A 23074-nucleotide genomic window follows, 5' to 3' on the forward strand; every position below is an offset into this window, starting at 1 on the left:
ATTGTTATTGTGGTTATCACATGATGATATGCTTAGTGATATGTTTAATCTGTATCCTGGTATATAGGATGGTGCTATGCGTAGTGATCTGTATCCTGGTATATAGGACGATGCTATGATTAGTGACATGTTAGATTTTTATGAGTGTCTGTACGTGCTAGCTAGTGTTTGATATGTATATATTGATTATGTATTTGCGGGTTGGTTGAGGCGGTCCTGCTTTGTACTCTAGGCCAACAAACCCAAGGCGGCCTGGATAGACAGAAAGCCCAATGGGGCGTACCTGTCAGGTCGAAGGCCCGGAGAACAGTCCAAACAGGATGAAGGCCCGATAGGGTGGACCAGACATGTTGAAGGTTCTGAGAGTGGTCCAGACAGACTAAAGTCCCGGTGAGGGCGGTACAGTCATACCGAAGACTCTATATGCATGTTGTTTATTATGATATTGTTCTGGTTTGTATGGTGTTGGTATTTTGGGGGAACTCAGTAAGCTTCGGGCTTACAATTTTGGATTTTGTTTCAGGTACTTCGGATGATCGCAGTAAGGCGAAGGCTTGATCGTGCACCTCCTCATATTTTATGATTTTGATTTCTAGGATTCTCCGATATGAAACTATTTTGAAAACATTTCGGAATAACTAATGGATTTTGGATGTTTGAAAATGTTTTAAATTTTTATGAATTTTATGGATGTGACAGAAATCAAACCGACAAAATTCTCCAGACTTATTTAGCATTGCAAAATCAAACCGACTAAATTATCAGGCCCACTTAACCAACTGGTTGGAATGGATAGCAAGGTGAAGATTTGGGACGTTTTCAATTCAAGAAAGTGTTTGAGGACTTACATGGGGCACTTAAAAGCAGTTCGTGACATATCCTTTTGTAATGATGGGTCTAAGTTTCTAACTGCTGGATATGATAAGAACATCAAGTATTGGGATACCGAAACAGGGCAGGTGATATCCACTTTTTCAACAGGGAAAATACCATATGTGGTTAAGCTAGATCCAGATGACGATAAACAAAAAATTCTTTTAGTGGGTATGAGTGATAAAAAGATTGTTCAGTGGGACATTAATACAGGGAAAATTACTCAAGAGTATGATCAACATCAAGGTGCAGTGAATACAATAACATTTTTTGACAACAACAGAAGGTTTGTGACTTCTAGTGATGATAAATCTCTTCGTGTATGGGAATTTGGTATTCCTGTTGTGATAAAGTACATAAGTGAACCTCACATGCACTCTATGCCATCCATTTCACTTCATCCAAATGGGAATTGGTTAGCTGCACAGAGTTTGGATAATCAGATTCTGATATATAGCACAAGGGAGAGGTTTCGGCAAAATAAAAAGAAGAGATTTGTTGGACATATTGTGGCTGGATATGCCTGTCAAGTAAATTTTTCACCAGATGGAAGATATGTGATTTTGGGTGATGGTGAAGGTAAATGCTGGTTTTGGGATTGGAAAAGTTGTAACATTTTTAGAACTTCGGAGTGTCATAATGGAGTTTGCATTGGGGCCTAGTGGCATCCATTGGAACAAAGTAAAGTTGCTACGTGTGGATGGGATGGATTAATCAAGTACTCGTAAGTATTTTTTCTTCATTCTTTTGTTATTACATTATTTACATTTTTTTGATATATGGAATCTGAAATTCATAGAGATTAAATCACTCCTTTAAGAGCTTGCAAACTGAAGAGATGTAAAAGGAAATCCAAAGTTTTCTACAGGCTGCGAAATGGTATGTATTATGTAGTAGTCCACATGTATCAAGAAACATGTAGCTGAGTCATCATAGGAATAGATTACAACTTGTTTTTTACTCTTAATTTTATCTAAACGTGAGGGGTATGTTATATGTATGCTTCTTGAGACCATGTTAGATTATGTATGTTAGTAGTTTACAACTTTTCTGTTTCTTTGCTTTTTTTTTTGATATAAAAACTATATAGGTTTGAATTCTTGGTGTTTCATCAAAATCAATTGTTTAAAGGATTTTTGAAATTTTTGCTTAGCACAAGGATTACAAATAAAGTAAGATGATGCATAAATCAATGAAAGTGTGTTGCTCTACATTTAAAGCAACAACGTCGTTTGATGTGCCAATATAACATGTGGATTATTTATCCACTGCCATTGATCACATAGACCAAAACCCTTTTAGGTCTAGTTCAAATTGAGGATTTTAACAATATTTTAAATAAGAGATTTTATTATGTTGCGTGTTTGGTTGTCAAATGGATGAAATTTAGTCCTTTAGATGGATCTTATCATTCATGTATGATGAATGGAAATAAATCAAATATAAGTATTTCTCAAAATTACCTAAAGTTAAATGAAGCTAAAACACGATAATTAAAAGAATACACTTAAAAAAGACAGCATAATTTAAATCATAAAACGACAATTACAATTAATTAGTTATTATCCGGAATTGGAATATAGACATGTTCAAAGTGATCAGTAAGATCAGATCGAAGTTGGTGGTGGGTTTTAACATTGCGCAATTCAAGTACTATTTCTTGGTCATCGACTTCGTCGGTTGGGGGAGGGGGGGGGTCGGGCTGATACATAGGAAATATCGCAACACCCGCATCTATCAATATCATATTGTTTAGTATAATAAAAACATACATCATATTTTTTTCTTCACCGTCATAGCCCGTGCAGACATACTTAACATGTCCTAATATCCTTTAAGGACCCCAAAAGCATGTTCTACATCATTTCTTGCTGATTTTTATGCTGCCTTGAATCGTATCTTTTTTTTCAGTTACTGGATATGGATATACCTTCACAAATACAACCCATGATAGATATATTCCATCCACAAGATAGTAAACATGTATGTACTGTTCATCATTCAGAACAATCAAGTCTCGTTCCATGATAGTTTTCATCAAAAGTGGTGAATAGTAGAGGACGTGTAAATCATTGTTCGAATTGGCTACACCATATAATGCATGCCAAAACCATAAATCTTGTGACATCTCCGCTTCTAGTATCATTGATGGATACTGATGGTCACCCGTCATGTATTGGCCTCTCAATTCCGTTAGACAATCCCTTAAATTCCAATGTGTGCAGTCAACGCTACCAAGCATTTCAGGGAATCCATGTCTAACTCCATATGCTTCATACAAAAGTTGAATGTCAATGGATGTTAGACAACAAAAATATTCAGCCTTATACATTTGTGCAACACCGTAGCAAAAGTTTTCATGAGCTGATGTGCATTTTTGTAGCGCACTGAAACTTCTCTGATTTTTTGCATCCCATGTTGTTTGAAAATAAGGATAATTAATCTCCATGTCACCAACAAGTCGCATAAACAAACATTTTCTCATACTGAACCTTTTGCAAAATTACACGTGACAATAAGTGGAACATCCACAAAATAATGTCGGATCAGCATTTGTTCAACCTCTTAATGATCTCTGTCGATTGTGTTTCTCCTTTGAATGTTGCTTGAACTAGCATTATTCTGAAGAAGAAGTTGTGTACGAGACAATATAGGTAACAAATTATTATTGATAAGCAGATGATAGAACTATCATCGTTAACTTCCATTACTATTTTCCGTATGTTTGGATTCATTTTGAAAAGAGATAAAAGATAGAGAGAAAATGAAACAAGCATATTATATATATATATATATATATATATATATATATATATATATATATATATGTATATATATATAATGAAATAAGGATACATATAGAGAATCTTAATAAAAATAAAAATAAAAGAAAAGAAAAAGAAAAAGAAAAAACATAATAATATAGAGAAAGATTTGTTGGATTAGTGTCTAAGTCCATAACTATTTTGGTATGTACTTGACCCGATGGTGCATGGTCCTTTTGGGTTGCCTTCACCAAAGCAACTTGATTGGAGAAATAAATAAAGAGAGAGGTTATTATGATTTATTAATATGTTATAAGAATAATATATTAAAGGAGAAATCATATTTGTTTAATTAATATTGGTCAATAATTAATTAAGAATTAATTTTGTGATCAAGTGTAATTAATTAAACTAGAGGGGCTAAATTGTAATTATGTGATAGTTACAAAATAAGGTAAGGATTATCTTAAATATAGGGTGAACGAATTTAAGGAGATAATGCCTTAGAATTCGACTAGGATAAGGGTTTCTAAGACTTATCTTATGGTTGCTTGGTGGGCAAGCAACTAGATAAGGATAAGGACTAAAACCCTAATCTTTACACCTATATAAACCCCCTAAGGCTCATGAATTCGTCTAAGCCTTCCCAAGAAGTCCTAAGGACGAATTCCTACCTCTCTCCTCTCTCTTTATACCTTCTCCACTTGCTCATGGTGTTGTAAGCCATTAGAGGAGTGACACTTGTGACTCTAAGCATTCCAAAGCCAATTCAAGGAGGAATTGGGATTGTTATTACTACATAACAATCAAGGTAATATCATAAACCTAAGTATATGTTAATATTGATTTCCATATGCTAGAATTAGGGTTTATAGTCTTGGATAACTTGCATGTACAATAGAGAAACCTAGATCCAAGCATTAGGGTTTGTATGAGCACATAGGATGTCTTATGACCAAAACCCATCAGTGGTATCAGAGCCTTGATTGGTTTCTATTGTATTAATGCTTGATATGTTTAAAAAATTCGATTTTTGGTGCTCTGCTTGATGGACTCGGCGAGTTGCCCCTACTCGGCGAGTTCCAGAGGGTGACTCGGCGAGTCGGTGCGTCAGACAGAGGTATATTCGGGATTTCTTGCTGTTTTTGCTTATGGATGGTTACCTTATCATGTTAGATCAATATTAATCTGATTATATGATATATTTGACTATATTTTTGATCTAATTGAAGATATTTATCAATTATGTAGCACCTGATTCCTGGTACGTAAATCTTATTTGAGTATTTCTCTTCTTTTAGCCTTGGACTCGGCGAGTCACAGGTCCAACTAGCCGAGTAGATGCGGGACCCGGGACACGTTTAAGTTGTCGACTCGGCGAGTCCATATCCTGGACTCGGCGAGTCACAGCTGTCGGATGAAACCCTAAGTTTCAGGGGTTTGCACCTTATTTAAGCAACACCTCCGCCCCAGGCCAGCCTCCATTCTCTCCCCAGAGCTCCCAACCCTCGTTTAGGCTTGTTCTTTGAAGAATTGAAGCTTTGTTGTGTGCTTTTGAAGGTTTTGAAGGAGGAAGGAAGTAGATCCAGAAGAAGGGAAGCCATCCAGGCATTATTGTGTTCTTCCAGCAGTTCCTTTGAGGTATAACCCGTTTTCCCCATGATTCTATGCTTAGTACTTCATTTAGGTCTTTCTTGGACAAATCCCCAAGCTTGTATGTGCATTATATGTCGTAATAAGATGTTTGGCCTCTGGATCTAGGCAAGATTGAGCTCCAGGAGCTCAAATCTGTTAGCTTTATGGCCCCATGTTGCTTGTTCACCCTAGATCTACCCTTTTGAGGCATTTTGAGCCCTAAAATCCATATTGGTGAATATCCACACGTAAAGTTGGAAACTTTACATGTGAATCGTGTCCTAGAAGTCCAGATCTGTGAATGGCATGGACTGGAATCGAGCAAATCTGTGTATTTAGTGGGTGCATGGCAACGACTCGGCGAGTCTGTTCGCGAGTCTCCGAGTTTGTCCCCTTTTCGTAGTGTCGAGTGGGCAGTGAGTCACGGGGTGTGACTCAGTGAGTCGGAAGCTGAAATCATCTATGGAGGTACTCGGCGAGTCAATGCCCAGACTCGGCGAGTTCAAGGCAATCTCCTTAGATCAAGAACAGACTCGGCGAGTTGTTCATACAACTCGACGAGTCTTAACATAAGTGTTCATCGGATGAAGATGAACTCGACGAGTTGTTCATACAACTCGGCGAGTAGGATGAAGGACTTGAATATCAGTTTAGAAGGAGAACTCGTCGAGTCGTCGCCTAACTCGACGAGTAGGAACGGGATCCAGGTCAATCGTTTGGGTGGTGGCTCGGCGAGTTGGAAAGCCAACTCGGCGAGTCGGGTCAACTGAAAGTTGACTCTGACTTTGACTTAGGGCATGGTCAGGGGTAAAATGGTCATTTTACCCAAAGGTCAGTGAGCAGTGTTTGATTGCGTATGTTGTGGGAATTGCAGCCGGAGGATTTCCGGAGCAGCAGCAGCAGCAGTAGTAGGCAGTCAGTTCCCGATCAGATCAGCAGCTACTTCGAGGTGAGTTACCTTCTAGTAGCGGTGGGTCTTCGGCCACAATGTCGGCCCACCAGTAGGAGTTGTATGTTAGATGATTGTCTTTGTGATATCATCTAGGTTTTCTACTACCTGATATGTTGTATGCTGGCATGATATGTATATGTGATAGTTGTAGAGTTTGGTTGTTAGGACCGAAGGGTAGGTCGGACACCCCAGATATGTCTGACAGTACGTGATGATATGATTGCATGTTGGCTTGTTATGTTATATGAGATAAAGGTAGTAAGAGGGGACTAGTCCCCGAAGATCGGTTGTTAGGACCGATGGGTAGTCAGCACCCCAGAATGGCTTGACACGGGTAGGACGGCACCCCAGAACGGCCGTACCGGGTAGTCAAGCACCCCAGAATAGCCTGGCAGTAAGTATGCTATGTGTTTGTATGGTATGTGGTACGATGGGGGAACTCATTAAGCTTTGTGCTTACAGTTTTTAGTTTTGGTTTCAGGTACCTCCTCAGCTAGGGGAAATGAGCCGGCGCGGTAGCAGCATGTCACACACACACACACTCTCTGGTTTCCGTATTTACGAGCTTCACTGGGATTTGTACTCTGATATTTTGATTGGTTGTATGTTTTGGTTTTCAGACATGGTTCACTTTATGTTATGGTTGATCAAACGATGTTTTTAGCTATTAATATTTTCTAAAGTAATGTTTTAAAAAAAAAATTGGTCGTGAAAATTTGGGTCGTTACAAGTTGGTATCAGAGCCCTGGTTTGAGGGATTCAGACACACCTTCGGGAGTGTCTAAACTCAAATCGAGGGATTAAAAGATTTTCTAAAAGAAAATGTTTTCTAAAATTGAGAAAAGAGTTTTGAGAAAGAACGAAGTGTGTGATGTGCGCGACCGGCCGAGCTCAAGTAAGTATTCCCTAAAGTACCCGTACAAGTTTATGTTATGTTTATCAGCTTTTGTAGAACAGCATGCTAGAATAGGACTAAGGATCTAGGAGTGATGCCTTATGTGCCTGCTTTATGTGTTTCAGTTGTATGAGAATTGCATGCTAGATATTGAGTAGACAGTAAGTAGGATAGCCTGATTAGGTTATGCCTGATAGTATGAGCCTAGCACTAAATGCTAGCTCAGTTCCTGAAAGTAGATAGAGTTAATTGAGATGGTTACCCTTATCTGAATGCTGCTTGCTTTGTGCTACGTGGGACTCTGAATAATGGGTGTTAGCCATTAGGCGAATGCGTCACGTCACATGTGATCAGGGTTGAATAAGCTTAGAGTGTCGGATTTGATCCTACTACGCAACTCTTGTTTGATTCCAACCGTTGTAGGGACGAGTCGGGTACTCGAAGGATTATCTGAGCCTCGTCACATGAGATGGTATTCGGGTAATGGCTAATTGGCATTACGAGGAGGCTTGCAGCAGCTGAGGACTGGTTAGAGTGGAATTAGAGATTTCCCTAGGGCAAGCCTAGGATGAGTATAGCAGTGATCAGCAGTACTGAAAGGGATCTGGTGGAGTCGAGGCATTCCTTGAAGAAGGTACGGATAGATGTGGAAGGTAGTATGGTCCCGTACTACTGAAAGCAAAGGATCCGTACCCGAACCAAGGAAGGCCAAGATAAGACCAGGGAACTTATAAATAGTTGTGATCCCTCAGGAAGTATCAGTATCACTAATGATTGTTGTGATGTATTGCAGAATGGTGGTACTTCGATCGAGGCTGGTAGATGGCGGTTCAGGAGAGGGGTCAGGTTCGGGATCAGGTTCCGAGCCGGTTGATGAGGGACTACGTGAGTTCATCGCGTCAGAGATCACCAGAGGTATCCGTGAGTCGACCCCCATTCTCTTTGGGTCGATCAAGGAAGGGATCATGGAGTTGATGGAGGATCGCCTTCGGGCATTCAGGAGTGATATGGCCTCTAGCCAGTCATGATCTCGCACACTATCCTTCAAGGACTTCAGGGGCAGTGGTACGCCGGATTTCCATGGGGTGAAAGACCCCATTGCTGCCAGGCGATGGATTGCAGACATCGAGTCTGCCCAGTTGACTAGCTTCTGCCCCGAGGGGTCGAAGGTGAGGTATGCAGCAGGGTGTTTACGGGACCGAGCCCGGGATTGGTGGGAGTCAGTGGGTGACTCGTTGGGAGCCTCAGCTATCGAGGCTATGACCTGGTCGGACTTTGTGACCAGGTTCAGGGCAGAGTTTGCGCCGGCTGTCCAGCTTCAGCAGCTGGCCAGGGAGTTTCTAGACATGAGGCAGACGACGGAGACTGTGGCGGAGATCACCGCCAAGTTCCGGGAGAGGGCTTTGTTGGTGCCCCAGTATGCTGGTGACGAGGACATGAGGAGGACTCGTTATCATGATATGCTACGAGCTGACATCCGGGAGCATGTTAGCTTTTCGACTTGCCCTACCTTGGACTCTATGATTGCCAGGGCAAGGGAGAGGGAGATAGATTTGGAGCACATCCGGAAACGGAAATCAGAGGAGGGTCAGGCAGGAGGGGCTTCGGGGAAGAAGCCCAAGGGATCAGATGGTAGGCCGAAAGGCCAGTCAGGACCGAGCCGCTGCAGGAAATGCGGCAGGCCGCACGAGGGGGCGTGTAGGATGGGATCATCAGGCTGCTACAAGTGCGGCAAGACTGGGCACATCAGCAGGGATTGCACTGCTTCGGCAGCAGTCATTCAGACATCAGAGTTGCTGTGTTTCCACTGCAACCAGAGGGGCCACAAGAAGGCCAATTGCCCCCAGTTGACAGTCTCAGCGCCGGTGAAGGCGCCAGCTCCAACGACCCTGCGGATCACGGATGGCCGACAGGGCAAGGCAGAGGCTCCAGTGGTGAGGAGCCGAGCATTTTAGCTGACTACCGAGGAGGCACGCGCCGCACCCGATGTGGTGACGGGTATGATTCTTTCCCTCTATCTTATTTTTATGATGTTATGTTATTAATATGTGCTCTGTATGTATATGTATGCATTAGGATCGTTCCATGTGAACGGCCTCCCAGTTCAGGTGTTATTTGATTCGGGTGCATCCGATCATTCGTTTCCCTTGCGCTTAGCAAGAAGTTTCATGAGTCATCAGGCGAGTTAGATTGCCCTTTGGAGGTGGAGATTGCTGATGATCGATCGGTGCGAGCATCGATGGTATTTCGAGATTGCGTGCTGCGTTTGTTCAAGGAGCGCTATTTGGTAGATTTGGTTCCCATTCCGTTGCGTGGGAACAAGGTGATTATAGGCATGGATTGGCTGAGCCCTAATGGGGCGGTGATAGATTGCGCGCAGCAGCTAGTGCGGGTCAGGACCCCAAGCGGGGGAGAGTTAGTGATTCATGGTGAGAGGCCTCAGTATGGACCCGCTGTATGTTCAGCAGCGAGGGCTAGGCGCTACCTTCAGCAGGGATGCGCAGGATATGTCACGTATGTGATGGATACCCGGGAGGCGGGTAAGGCGACAGTGAGCGGGGTTCCGGTGGTCCGAGATTTCGCAGATGTTTTTCCAGAGGAGCTTCCTGGGATACCTCCGGAGCGACAGGTTGAGTTTAGGATTGACCTTGTTCCTGGTGCGGCTCTGATAGCCAAGGCACCGTATCGGTTGGCTCCTCCCAAGATGCAGGAATTGTCTACGCAGCTGCAGGAGCTGCTAGACAAGGGATTTATTCGTCCGAGCAGTTCGCCCTGGGGAGCCCCGATTCTGTTTGTGAAGAAGAAGGACGGGTCACATCGGATGTGTATAGATTATCGGGAGCTGAACAAGGTAACAGTGAAGAACCGTTACCCGCTTCCGAGGATCGATGACCTCTTTGACCAGCTTCAGGGAGCATCTTGGTTCTCCAAGATTGATTTGCGTTCGGGTTATCATCAGATGAGGGTCAGGGAGGAGGATATGCAGAAGACCGCGTTTCAGACGCGCTATGGCTATTATGAGTTCATGGTGATGCCATTTGGGCTCACCAATGATCTTGCCGCGTTCATGGACCTCATGAACCGCGTGTGCAGACCGATGCTGGATCGGTCTGTGATAGTGTTTATCGATGACATCTTGGTTTATTCCAAGACTCGGGAGGAACATGAGGAGCATCTGAAGGAGGTGTTGGAGACCCTGAGGAGGGAGAGCTTGTATGTCAAGTTCTCCAAGTGTGAGTTTTGGTTGCGCGAGGTGCAATTTCTTGGACACCTCGTCAACCAGAACGGGATTCTGGTCGATCCGGCCAAGGTCGAGGCCGTGATGAGATGGGAGGTTCCGAAGTCTCCATCTGAGATTCGGAGTTTCCTGGGATTGGCAGGCTACTATCGGAGATTTATCCAGGATTTCTCCAAGATAGCCGTGCCCCTGACGCGGCTGACGAAGAAAGCCGTGGTCTTTCGGTGGGGACCTGAGCAGCAGGCTGCATTTGAGACGCTGAGACAGAAATTGTGCGAGGCGCCGATCTTAGCCCTGCCAGAGGGCGTAGAGGATTTTGTGGTTTACTGTGATGCGTCCATTTCTGGGTTGGGCGCGGTACTGATGCAGAGGGGGCATGTCATTGCCTACGCTTCGAGGCAGCTCAAGCCTCACGAGGCGAACTACCCGACGCACGATTTGGAGTTGGGGGCGGTGGTTTTTGCCCTCAAGATTTGGCGGCATTACCTCTACGGGGTTCGATGTACCATCTACACGGACCACAAGAGTTTGAGGTACCTCATGGATCAGCCGAATCTGAACATGAGGCAGCGTCGATGGTTGGACGTGGTGAAGGATTATGATTGTGAGATCCTTTACCACCCGGGGAAGGCCAATGTGGTGGCCGATGCGCTTAGCCGCAAGGCAGCGCCGGTCAGGGACGTTTGCATGAGGATGACCGTGGTGACTCCCCTGTTGGAGCAGATTCGGGAGGCTCAATAGGAGGCTATCAAGGAGGAGCATCGGAAGAGCGAGCGTGTGGTGGGTCAGGTTTCCTCCTTTGATTATGATAGCCGGGGACTATTGACACTACACCGTAGGGTGTGGGTGTCGTATCATGGAGGCGTGCGCCAGATTTTGATGGAGGAGGCGCACAAGTCCCGATTCTCTATTCATCCCGGGGCGACGAAGATGTATAGGGATCTTCGTCTAGACTATTGGTGGCCCTGCATGAAGCGGGATGTGGCATGGTACGTCGAGCGATGTTTGACCTGCAGGAAGGTCAAGGCCGAACATCAGAGACCGCATGGCAAGATGCAGCCGTTGGATATTCCACTGTGGAAATGGGAAGATATCACGATGGATTTTATCACGAAGCTTCCCAGGACCGCACGTGGAGTGGATTCGATTTGGGTCATCATGGATAGATTGACCAAGAGTGCTCACTTTATCCCGATTCAGGAGAGCATATCGGCCGAGAAACTGACCGACATCTATATCAGGGAGATTGTGGCACGGCATGGGGTGCCAGTATCGGTGATCTCGGACAGGGATGTGCGTTTTACTTCCAGATTTTGGAAGAGATTCCATGACGAGTTGGGCACTCGTCTGCATTTTAGCACTGCCTTTCACCCGCAGATGGATGGTCAGAGCGAGCGGACCATCCAGACTCTGGAGGATATGCTGCGGGCGTGCGTGCTAGACTTCGGTGGTAGTTGGGATACCTATCTTCCCCTGGCCGAGTTCTCCTACAACAACAGCTATCACGCGAGTATCGACCGCCCTCCCTTCGAGATGTTGTACGGACGGAGGTGCAGGACCCCGATATGCTGGGGTGAAGTTGGCCAGAGGGTGATGGGGAGCACCGAAGTGGTGCTCAAGACGACCGAGAGGATCCAGCAGGTCCGGAGCAGGCTTCAGACTGCTCAGAGTCGGCATAAAAGTTATACCGACAAGCGTCAATCCGACTTGGAGTTCCAAGTCGGGGATATGGTTCTCCTGAAGGTGTCACCCTGGAAAGGCGTCATTCGATTCAGGAAGTGGGGCAAGTTGGGCCTGCGATTCATCGGACCATTCAGGGTCGTAGCCCGGGTGGGCAAGGTAGCGTATAGGTTGGATCTGCCAGCCGAGCTCAGCCAGATCCACAGCACTTTCCATGTTTCTCAGTTGCGGAAGTGCTTAGTGGACGATTCTGCAGTAGTGCCTTTCGAGGATATTCAGGTTGATGACAGCCTGAATTACATTGAGCGCCCAGTCGCAATCCTCGACAGGAAGTCGAAGGATTTGAGGAACAAGAGGGTGGAGCTAGTGAAGGTGCAATGGTAGCACCGCAAGGGTTCGGAATGGACTTGGGAGCCGGTGGAAGAGATGATGGAGCATTACCCCGAGCTGTTTCAGGGTCGAGCAGCAGACTTCGAGGACGAAGTCTAAAATAAGTGGGGGAGATTTGTAGCACCTGATTCCTGGTACGTAAATCTTATTTGAGTATTTCTCTTCTTTTAGCCTTGGACTCGGCGAGTCACAGCTGTTGGATGAAACCCTAAGTTTCAGGGGTTTGCACCCTATTTAAGCAACACCTCCGCCCCAGGCCAACCCCCATTCTCTCCCCAGAGCTCCCAACCCTCGTTTATGCTTGTTCTTTGAAGAATTGAAGCTTTGTTGTGTGCTTTTGAAGGTTTTGAAGGAGGAAGGAAGTAGATCCAGAAGAAGGGAAGCCATCCAGGCATTATTGTGTTCTTCCAGCAGTTCCTTTGAGGTATAACCCGTTTTCCCCATGATTCTATGCTTAGTACTTCATTTAGGTCTTTCTTGGACAAATCCCCAAGCTTGTATGTGCATTATATGTCGTAATAAGATGTTTGGCCTCTGGATCTAGGCAAGATTGAGCTCCAGGAGCTCAGATCTGTTAGCTTTATGGCCCCATGTTGCTTGTTCACCCTAGATCTACCCTTTTGAGGCATTTTGAGCCCTAAAATCCATATTGGTGAATATCCACACGTAAAGTTGGAAACTTTATGTGTGAATCGTGTCCTAGAAGTCCAGATCTGTGAATGGCATGGACTGGAATCGAGCAAATCTGTGTATTTAGTGGGTGCATGGCAACGACTCGGCGAGTCGTTCATATGACTCGGCGAGTCTGTTCGCGAGTCTTCGAGTTTGTCCCCTTTTCGTAGTGTCGAGTGGGCAGTGAGTCACGGGGTGTGACTCAGTGAGTCAGAAGCTGAAATCATCTATGGAGGTACTCGGCGAGTCAATGCCCAGACTCGGCGAGTTCAAGGCAATCTCCTTAGATCAAGAACAGACTCGGCGAGTTGTTCATACAACTCGGCGAGTCTTAGCATAAGTGTTCATCGGATGAAGATGAACTCGACAAGTTGTTCATACAACTCGGCGAGTAGGATGAAGGACTTGAATATCAGTTTAGAAGGAGAACTCGTCGAGTCGTCGCCTAACTCGACGAGTAGGAACGGGATCCAGGTCAATCGTTTGGGTGGTGGCTCGGCGAGTTGGAAAGCCAACTCGGCGAGTCGGGTCAACTGAAAGTTGACTCTGACTTTGACTTAGGGCATGGTCAGGGGTAAAATGGTCATTTTACCCAAAGGTCAGTGAGCAGTGTTTGATTGCGTATGTTGTGGGAATTGCAGCCGGAGGATTTCCGGAGCAGCAGCAGCAGCAGTAGTAGGCAGTCAGTTCCCGATCAGATCAGCAGCTACTTCGAGGTGAGTTACCTTCTAGTAGCGGTGGGTCTTCGGCCACAATGTCGGCCCACCAGTAGGAGTTGTATGTTAGATGATTGTCTTTGTGATATCATCTAGGTTTGCTACTACCTGATATGTTGTATGCTGGCATGATATGTATATGTGATAGTTGTAGAGTTTGGTTGTTAGGACCGAAGGGTAGGTCGGACACCCCAGATATGTCTGACAGTACGTGATGATATGATTGCATGTTGGCTTGTTATGTTATATGAGATAAAGGTAGTAAGAGGGGACTAGTCCCCGAAGATCGGTTGTTAGGACCGATGGATAGTCAGCACCCCAGAATGGCTTGACACGGGTAGGACGGCACCCCAGAACGGTCATACCAGGTAGTCAGGCACCCCAGAATAGCCTGGCAGTAAGTATGTTATGTGTTTGTATGGTATGTGGTACGATGGGGGAACTCATTAAGCTTTGTGCTTACAGTTTTTAGTTTTGGTTTCAGGTACCTCCTCAGCTAGGGGAAAGGAGCCGGCGCGGTAGCAGCATGTCACACACACACACACACTCTCTGGTTTCCGTATTTACGAGCTTCACTGGGATTTGTACTCTGATATTTTGATTGGTTGTATGTTTTGGTTTTCAGACATGGTTCACTTTATGTTATGGTTGATCAAACGATGTTTTTAGCTATTAATATTTTCTAAAGTAATGTTTTTAAAAAAAAATTGGTCGTGAAAATTTGGGTCATTACAAGTTGGTATCAGAGCCCTGGTTTGAGGGATTCGGACACACCTTCGGGAGTGTCTAAACTCAAATCGAGGGATTAAAAGATTTTCTAAAAGAAAATGTTTTCTAAAATTGAGAAAAGAGTTTTGAGAAAGAACGAAGTGTGTGATGTGCACGACCGGCCGAGCTCAAGTAAGTATTCCCTAAAGTACCCGTACAAGTTTATGTTATGTTTATCAGCTTTTGTAGAACAGCATGCTAGAATAGGACTAAGGATCTAGGAGTGATGCCTTATGTGCCTGCTTTATGTGTTTCAGTTGTATGAGAATTGCATGCTAGATATTGAGTAGACAGTAAGTAGGATAGCCTGATTAGGTTATGCCTGATAGTATGAGCTTAGCACTAAATGCTAGCTCAGTTCCTGAAAGTAGATAAAGTTAATTAAGATGGTTACCCTTATCTGAATGTTGCTTGCTTCGTGCTACGTGGGACTCTGAATAATGGGTCTTAGCCATTAGGCGAATGCGTCACGTCACATGTGATCAGGGTTGAATAATCTTAGAGTAATGTTTTAAAAAAAAAATTGGTCGTGAAAATTTGGGTCGTTACAAATTAATAAGATAATTGTTTCCTTATGTGATAATTGTTTAAATTATTTTGATTAAATTGATATATTGTTTTGCAAGAAATCGTTAAATAAATCAAATATGGATAATTATGTGATTAATTGTTAATTTAGATTATTTGTTATTTGATCCTTGTTGTTATGAAAAGTTTCATATTTTGCCCTTTAGCTTTTATAGTTTAAATTTGAACCCAAAAGTTTTGTTGTTTTAAAATTTAAATAGTTAAAACCCTAATGTTTTGAAAAAGGTTTCAAAAGTTGCCCTCAAGTTTTGGAATTTAAATTTTGATTAATAGTTTAATTTTGATGTACATTTAAATTCTAAACCCTAATGTGTTGAAATGTTTCAAAACTTGCCCTCAAGTTTTGGAATTTAAAAGTTGATTAAAAGTTTAATTAGGAATGTTAAATTCTAAAACTCTAGTATAGTTTTGAAAAAGTTCAAATCACACCCTTATGGATTTATTAATTAATTAAGGTGTATAATTAATAGAGATTTAATAAATCCATAAATGTTTAGGTTTACAATTTAATTGAATTAAAAGTATAATTGTTAAATTAGACCACCTAGTATTTTGAAAGTATAAAATACACCCTATACTATATATAACATTAAAAGTCTAACATTATATATATGTATGATTAAAGTCAGTCTTACCGTTAGTAGGCCTCATTCACGAAGCTGGTATATAAGGGGTGTTTAAGGAATTTGCCTATAAAATGGCGATTGAATGGGTATCCACTCTTACCCACCGCACTCTTGACTAGTGGAGGGTCGTTAGCCGAACGGGTAGGATAGGACAAAACCTTCCATTATAAGTATAATGAAATAAAAAAGTAACTAAATGTTTTACAAATTCCCAATAGTAGTTACTTAGGCAAAAGTGAATTGATGTAATTCCATGAAATTACACTTTGTGCCCTTGCGAAGACGTTAGTGGAGCGTGTGTGGTTAACCGGCACACTAAATGGTTCTAAGCAAAGGTAGCAAAGGGTGACTCGATGTTGGTCATAGTTCGGTGGAGCGTGTGTGGTTTACTGGCACATCGAATAGGTGACTGTAACATGTGAGGGCACCATGTAAGTTTGCATGGTTATTCACACCCGCTTTGTGATCCTTGGCATCCCAGTCACAAACAAGAGGGGCATATCGAGATTTAAACATGCCATTGAAAGTTCAATGAATCTCAAAGAATCTAGGAGTTTTCATAGATTTAAAACTTAAATTTCTTTTTCGTTTTTCGTGGTGGGAATTAGTGAATCGTCATTCACTTACCTTCAAATGTTCTGCAATTAGGGTTACGGCATCCCTCTCCCGAGTTGTGGAATATTGTGTTGGGTCCTAGCCTTAGTATCTCATTTGGGTGATTTACTAAGGACTCAATCTATCAACTAACTTGAATTCCTTTTCTCCCATTTTGTAGATGTCAAAGTTTGACAACTATGGTCTTCTCAAATCCCATGGAACAAGCATTGCACACGAAGATGATATTCCATGATTCGATCGAGGAACAAGAGATCATGCTTCACTTTCTCCTCCTCCTCCTCCAATTATTCTCCCTAACCCACAAGTTCAAAGGCTTGAAAAGTTCAAGATCACTCAAGCCCTTTTGGCAAGTAAACATAAAGAAGGAAAGCCGGTGTATGCACACGTCCTAGGGATGAAGTCACACATTGATAGGTTAAGAATGTTGGGATCCGTTGTCTGTGAGGAAATGGCTGTTGATTGGGTTCTTCAGTCACTTCCTAACTCATATAGTGAGTTCGTAAGAGAGTACTATATGATGAACCGCGATGTGACCCTTATAGATCTCACCTATATGCTTATTGCTGCTGAATCAGCAATGATTTGGCGCAATAGAAAAGCAAAGTTGATCGGTGAATTTGCCTTCAAGAACTCTATGGATATAGACAATGGCAACGAAAGACATGCTATGATCGAAAAGTTTGATCATAAGAGAAAGGCAATGTCTGAAGTAGTTCCATGTCATGTTCCAAAAGAGTCAATTTGCTTTTATTGCCAAGAGAAAGGGCATTGGAGACGAAGCTGCCCCATTTACCTAAGAGATCTAAGAGATGGGAGAGTCGAAACGTATGGCTCTAATTTAGGTAAAATCCATTGAATAACTCTTTTAAGCTTCATTCTAGATTCTAAATACATAATGCGATAAGATTGCGATTGATGTTTTGTAGGATCGAAGAAATGAAAGGAAGCTTAAGTGAAGAAGCGAGCAGAATCTAACCGTGAAGGAATGGATTTCGATCGCATTTCTCGAAGATTAGATTCTTGAGCTACTACTTAGAGTTATAATTAGATTGCTAAGAAAGATGTATTAGCATAGTTTTTCAATGAATTGCATTGTAAGGACAAATTTTTCCGCAATAAAATAAATTTTGATTTTATATTATTTATTTATCCTTGCAATGGCGTATATGAAAAATTGATGTTTGAATGTTTCTATTATTAGCAATAATGGATTTGGTTCTTATTATGTTATTTATGGAAAGTCGAGAGTTTACCAAATAGGGAGAGTTTCTCATCGCCCAAGTTTCAATTGGACAGAAAATTGGAATCATGCAACTTGGTTGCACGATGAATGAGAAATTTCATATTTGGAAATTAGACTAATTCATTGACAAAGTGTCAAGTGAAGGACTAGGAGATCGAGTACACAAAGTTGCGTATCGATCAAGTCCACCATAAGAGTAACAAAGTTATTTGTCATGATTTACTAAAGGTTTAGTAAATATGATTATACTTATAAGATTAAGTGTAATTCTGAATTGATTGAAAAGGTTTAAATCAATAGCAGAACAAATAAGAAGAATCAAGTAGGCAGAAAGATAAAAGTTTCTCCATTCTAAGAAGAAGGGAGAGTAGCTTTTATGCTTTATGATAGGTCTTAGTGATTAAGAACCATATCTTAATTGATCCTCTAAGTAAGTCTTAGTACAATTGTATGTCTAAGAAGAGGAATCAAGGATTGAAGAAATGGTTAAATCAAGAAGTCAATCATACTTCGTTCCAAAAACAAGTCTTAGAGTTAAGATTGTGAAATTGAGTGATAATTATTAAGAAGGTCTATAACATTCATCAATTGTGGAAAGTTGTGATGTCTTGGATAAGACAAAGACCAACTAGGACCAAAGTTATGAAGTGTTTTGTCTTGATAAAAGCTACACTAACTCTTGAATATTTATTTGTCAAGAAATGTTTTGACAAGAGAATCTTATATGTCAAGGAGTCAGTGGGAGTCTTAATGGTCTTGAAAGGTTTCAAGAACAAATCAAATAAACATTATCGATCATCACTAGCACACGAGTTGAGGTTTACAACCTATCGTGTTGACATCATTTTGTTTCTGTGCCAATCCAATCGAGTTAATTATACATGTGAGTTCTATGAGTTCTCATTTTGAACGCATAAAAGGCAAAGCACCTTAATCAATGAAAGGTACATTGATAGGAAAGGGTGAGCTGCTTAACTACTTCGAAGACATGGTGGGCAGTTGTGCTACTATAAGGCAAGAAATCAAGATTAAGAAAGTTCGGTCCATATGAGTTTGAATTTGTCGTAAACTTTAGTTTTAACAAATTCACATGGATAGGAACACATACACCGTTTAAATCTAAGTGTCATAAGATTTCCTCCTTCATGAAAATGATTGTGAGGAAATGCTTTCACTAAGAAAGATTTTAAGAAGATAGTGATTGTAAAATTGCATTCTCGAATTCGATTATGGTTACGGTATCCCTTTCCATAATTTGAATTGTGAGGTTTGGCAATTAGTCTTAAGTGTTTATTAGTGATTTGATAATCTTTTATCAAGGTTTCTTGAACTTATACACCTTTGTCTTCGATAGTTCATATGTGTGTCTAAACACTTAACACTAATTGCCAAACCTCACAATTCAAATTATGGAAAGGGATACCGTAACCATAATCGAATTCGAGAATGCAATTTTACAATCACTGAAAGTTAAGATGTTTATGAATACATGTCAAAGCTAGTGGGAGCATAAGTGTTATGTTTTATAATAATCATCATGATAGTGGGAGCATAAATGTTATGATTGTATGATTATTAAGGAAAGTATTGCAAGTTGGCAATATTAATTATAGAAAACAAGAGTCATTCTTTGCAAAGTTGTAAGGATGGAATAGTTGTTTTGCTATAATTAAAGGAGAGAATATTATGCTTCATTTCAAATCTAAAGGATTAGATTGAGAAATGTTAATAAATTTAGTCAAGGGTACATAGTGTGTTCTTAAAATTTCGATTATGATTACGGCATTCCTCTTCACAATTCGAATTTTGAGAACATAGAAAATAAAACATTATGCGTCGTGTCCCATACGCTTCGGGTATAGGATCGATTGCAAATGCTTTAATGTTTGACCATTCTAAATTTTTCCAAATGTCGAGCGCATTTAGAGGGAAAAGGGACTAGAATTGGTTTTGACTAAAATAATTAAACAACTATCAAAGGACAATCCAAAGTTCGATGAGGATTGGTCGCTTGTGAGTAGTTGGAAGCATGGTATTGGATGGACCATATCGACATTATTATGAATAGAGAAGATTCTATTAAGAATGAGTTGTCATATGGAAAATATGGAAATGTGTCCATATTGGAAGAACCATATCGACATCATTACGAATAGATGAGATTCTATTAAGAATGAGTTGTCATATGGAAAATATGGAAATGTATCTGTATTGGGAATTGAATATTAAAAATCTATGACTAGATTAGAAACTTTTATGCAAAAGGATGTTCAAAGGAATGAACTTTGAGTGAGAGACATCATATCTAAGGAATTGTCTTGTAACAATCTCCGATAGAAGACTTTGTAATATCATTGGCAATAGTCTTTGTGACTTTGGTGCAGTGACATTACCAAAGGATAAGTTGCATAAAATGTTAGAATCTAGGTAAACATTGTGTGCATGCTAGGAACATGGGACAAGTGTTGTAATTCAAGTAAGAAGTTGATTAACCGAAACGACAAATAATGAGTAATCAATATGGTGATAAATAAAAGGCGTTTTATTTATACTCAAAGGTTTGAGGCCATATGGGATTAGTATTATTCTTGTATTTCACATTTGCATGTTTTGACTTCCAGAATAATTGAGTTTATTAAGAATAATCGAATTATTCAAACGGGCCACAGTCGTTCATATGTTGGAAGTAGATATGAATGAAGACTGTCGTGAATTGGTGTGTGGATTGTCTAAAGAGCATTAGACATAAGCAAATGTTTGCTGCAACGTTCATGAGTGCTTATGAATGTGATTTGAGCATTGGATCAAACCCACGCTCACTTGGATCACTCCATGAATTGTATCACGAGTGATTGGTGAGACGATAACATCTTATATTCTTGAAACTGAGATGTGTGAGTTGTATCTTGCAAATCGGTTGCACATTGATAATATGTAAACGCACTAGTAACTTGGTGTTATAAAACATATTGTTGTGTGTGATTCGGTGAGTGAGTGTAAGCAAGCATTGTATCAAAGTTTATCCGTTCCTTTTATCCAAAGTAGGATAAAAGCGATATCTTTGGGCCCCTCGATGGTTTAGTGATGACAAACGTAAATGCTCGGCCGGGCTAGGGCTAATTTGATTTGTTCAATTAGTCAGTCATCATAAATCGGGAATCGAGATATAGTACAAAGAGAATGATTTGAAATCATATCTCATATGATATCTAGAATGGAGGAATATATGATCCCTTATCTAAGGACACGCGTATCTGATAGGATCAGAGTTGACAGCGGCTTTGGAAAGCTACGATTGCAGATCAGGATCTGAAGTCATACGCAGAATAGTTGTTAGACTTATCCAAGTGGGAGATTGTTGGATTAGTGTCTAAGTCCATAACTATTTTGGTATGTACTTGACCCGATGGTGCATGGTCCTTTTGGGTTGCCTTCACCTAAGCAACTTGATTGGAGAAATAAATAAAGAGAGAGGTTATTATGATTTATTAATATGTTATAAGAATAATATATTAAAGGAGAAATCATATTTGTTTAATTAATATTGGTCAATAATTAATTAAGAATTAATTTTGTGATCAAGTGTAATTAATTAAACTAGAGGGGCTGAATTGTAATTATGTGATAGTTACAAAATAAGGTAAGGATTATCTTAAATATAGGGTGAACAAATTTAAGGAGATAATGCCTTAGAATTCGACTAGGATAAGGATTTCTAAGACTTATCTTATGGTTGCTTGGTGGGCAAGCAACTAGATAAGGATAAGGACTAAAACCCTAATCTTTACACCTATATAAACCCCCTAAGGCTCATGAATTCGTCTAAGCCTTCCTAAGAAGTCCTAAGGACGAATTCTTACCTCTCTCCTCTCTCTTTATACCTTCTCCACTTGCTCAGGGTGTTTGTAAGCCATTAGAGGAGTGACACTTGTGACTCTAAGCCTTCCAAAGCCAATTCAAGGAGGAATTGGGATTGTTATTACTACATAACAATCAAGGTAATATCATAAACCTAATTATATGTTAATATTGATTTCCATATGCTAGAATTAGGGTTTATAGTCTTGGATAACTTGCATGTACAATAGAGAAACCTAGATCCAAGCATTAGGGTTTGTATGAGCACATAGGATGTCTTATGACCAAAACCCATCAAGATTCTCCAGTCAAATGATGTCGACATGTCACAACTAGCATTCTAGCTAGGAAATTCTGTACTCTTGTAAACATTATCTACGGTAAACTCGTAACCCTAATTCATGTTATGCTTGAAGCTCAACCTATGGAAACACAATCAAACCTAGATTCATCAAGTAAAGTTGAAAACCCTAGAAATCCCGGTTTAAGTCCTATATGGACTAGGGTTTCCTTATTAGGCCTAATGGGCCAATAAGCTCCCATTTTGACTATTTTGGACTTAGAACTCTTAAAATGGAATCTAATTGGACCCACTCTCATGAGACTTAACCTTTTTGGGCCTTATAAGCCTAAAATGGACTAGTTTATCTTTAATGGGCCTTATTGGGCCATAACTAATCCAATTAGCTTTAATGGACTCAAGTCCATTCTCTTATACAAAAATTGGGCCGCGAGCTACCCTAAGGGCCCAATGGGCCGTAAGTTTTCCTTATGGGCCTCATGAACTCGAGTCAAGGCAAGAATGGGCCAAAGTGATTCCTTCCTCCTTCCTTAGCCCATTTCGGCCCAAGTAAAACAAATATATATATATATATATATATATATATATATATATATATATATATATATATATATAAAAGAATAGATAAATGAGGGTTGACAATAGTAGTGCCACCTCACAAATATACATAGGGTATCCATGCACCATTCTCATGTTTCCATGCATGTCAACTCATCTCACTCTCTCCCCTCTCCCTCTTCTTGTTTCAGCCGAAGACACACAACACACACACACACACACTACACAAAAATTCTCTCCATTTATCTCTAAGGTCATCTCCTTCCTTCCTTCAAGGAATTCTTGAAAATTTGGCTTAGATTCAAGAGTCTTAATCAAGTGTTGTCAATCTTTGGTAAGTCTTTACACATCCAAGCTTTATAACTTCACTCTCTTGTTAGATCATTCCTTTACACAAAGTTTTTGGTATTTATACTCTTAGAAATCTTCTTGGGTTCGAGATCTACTCAAGGAAGTTGCTAGGACCAAACTCTTCCATTTCTTTCTTCAAAATCGAACCCACAAACCTAAGGTGAGTTCATACCCCTCTATTTTCAGTTTTCATATGATTTATGGGGGAGAATACAAGTAAAATGTGAAGATCTATGTGTATTTGTATGTTATGTGTGATTTCTTGTGTTTATGTGGTAAATATGTGCTAAAAACGTAATATATTTAGATATCTATAGTTCAAGAAGGAAAAATATGTGATCTAGGTT

At 41.0% G+C, this 23074-nt stretch overlaps 1 protein-coding gene and 1 pseudogene across 1 annotated transcript; one reads left to right on the forward strand and one right to left on the reverse strand.

Annotated features, from left to right (window-relative positions):
• The first annotated feature begins 788 nt into the window (after positions 1-788).
• On the forward strand, positions 789-1841 carry LOC111921310 (uncharacterized; annotated as a pseudogene).
• An 893-nt stretch (positions 1842-2734) lies between these two features.
• Positions 2735-3358, reverse strand: LOC111921294 (uncharacterized). Its single transcript, XM_023916869.3, has one exon. The coding sequence runs from the start codon at positions 3356-3358 to the stop codon at positions 2735-2737; it is 624 nt and encodes a 207-aa protein (XP_023772637.3).
• Positions 3359-23074: the final 19716 nt, after the last annotated feature.

The sequence above is a fragment of the Lactuca sativa genome, chromosome 9, assembly GCF_002870075.4.
Source record: "Lactuca sativa cultivar Salinas chromosome 9, Lsat_Salinas_v11, whole genome shotgun sequence".
Taxonomy (NCBI): Eukaryota; Viridiplantae; Streptophyta; class Magnoliopsida; order Asterales; family Asteraceae; genus Lactuca; species Lactuca sativa.

Excerpts from the sequence above, each read along its gene's own strand:
- LOC111921294 (XM_023916869.3), bottom strand. The coding sequence starts at position 3,358 with ATGAGAAAATGTTTGTTTATGCGACTTGTTGGTGACATGGAGATTAAT.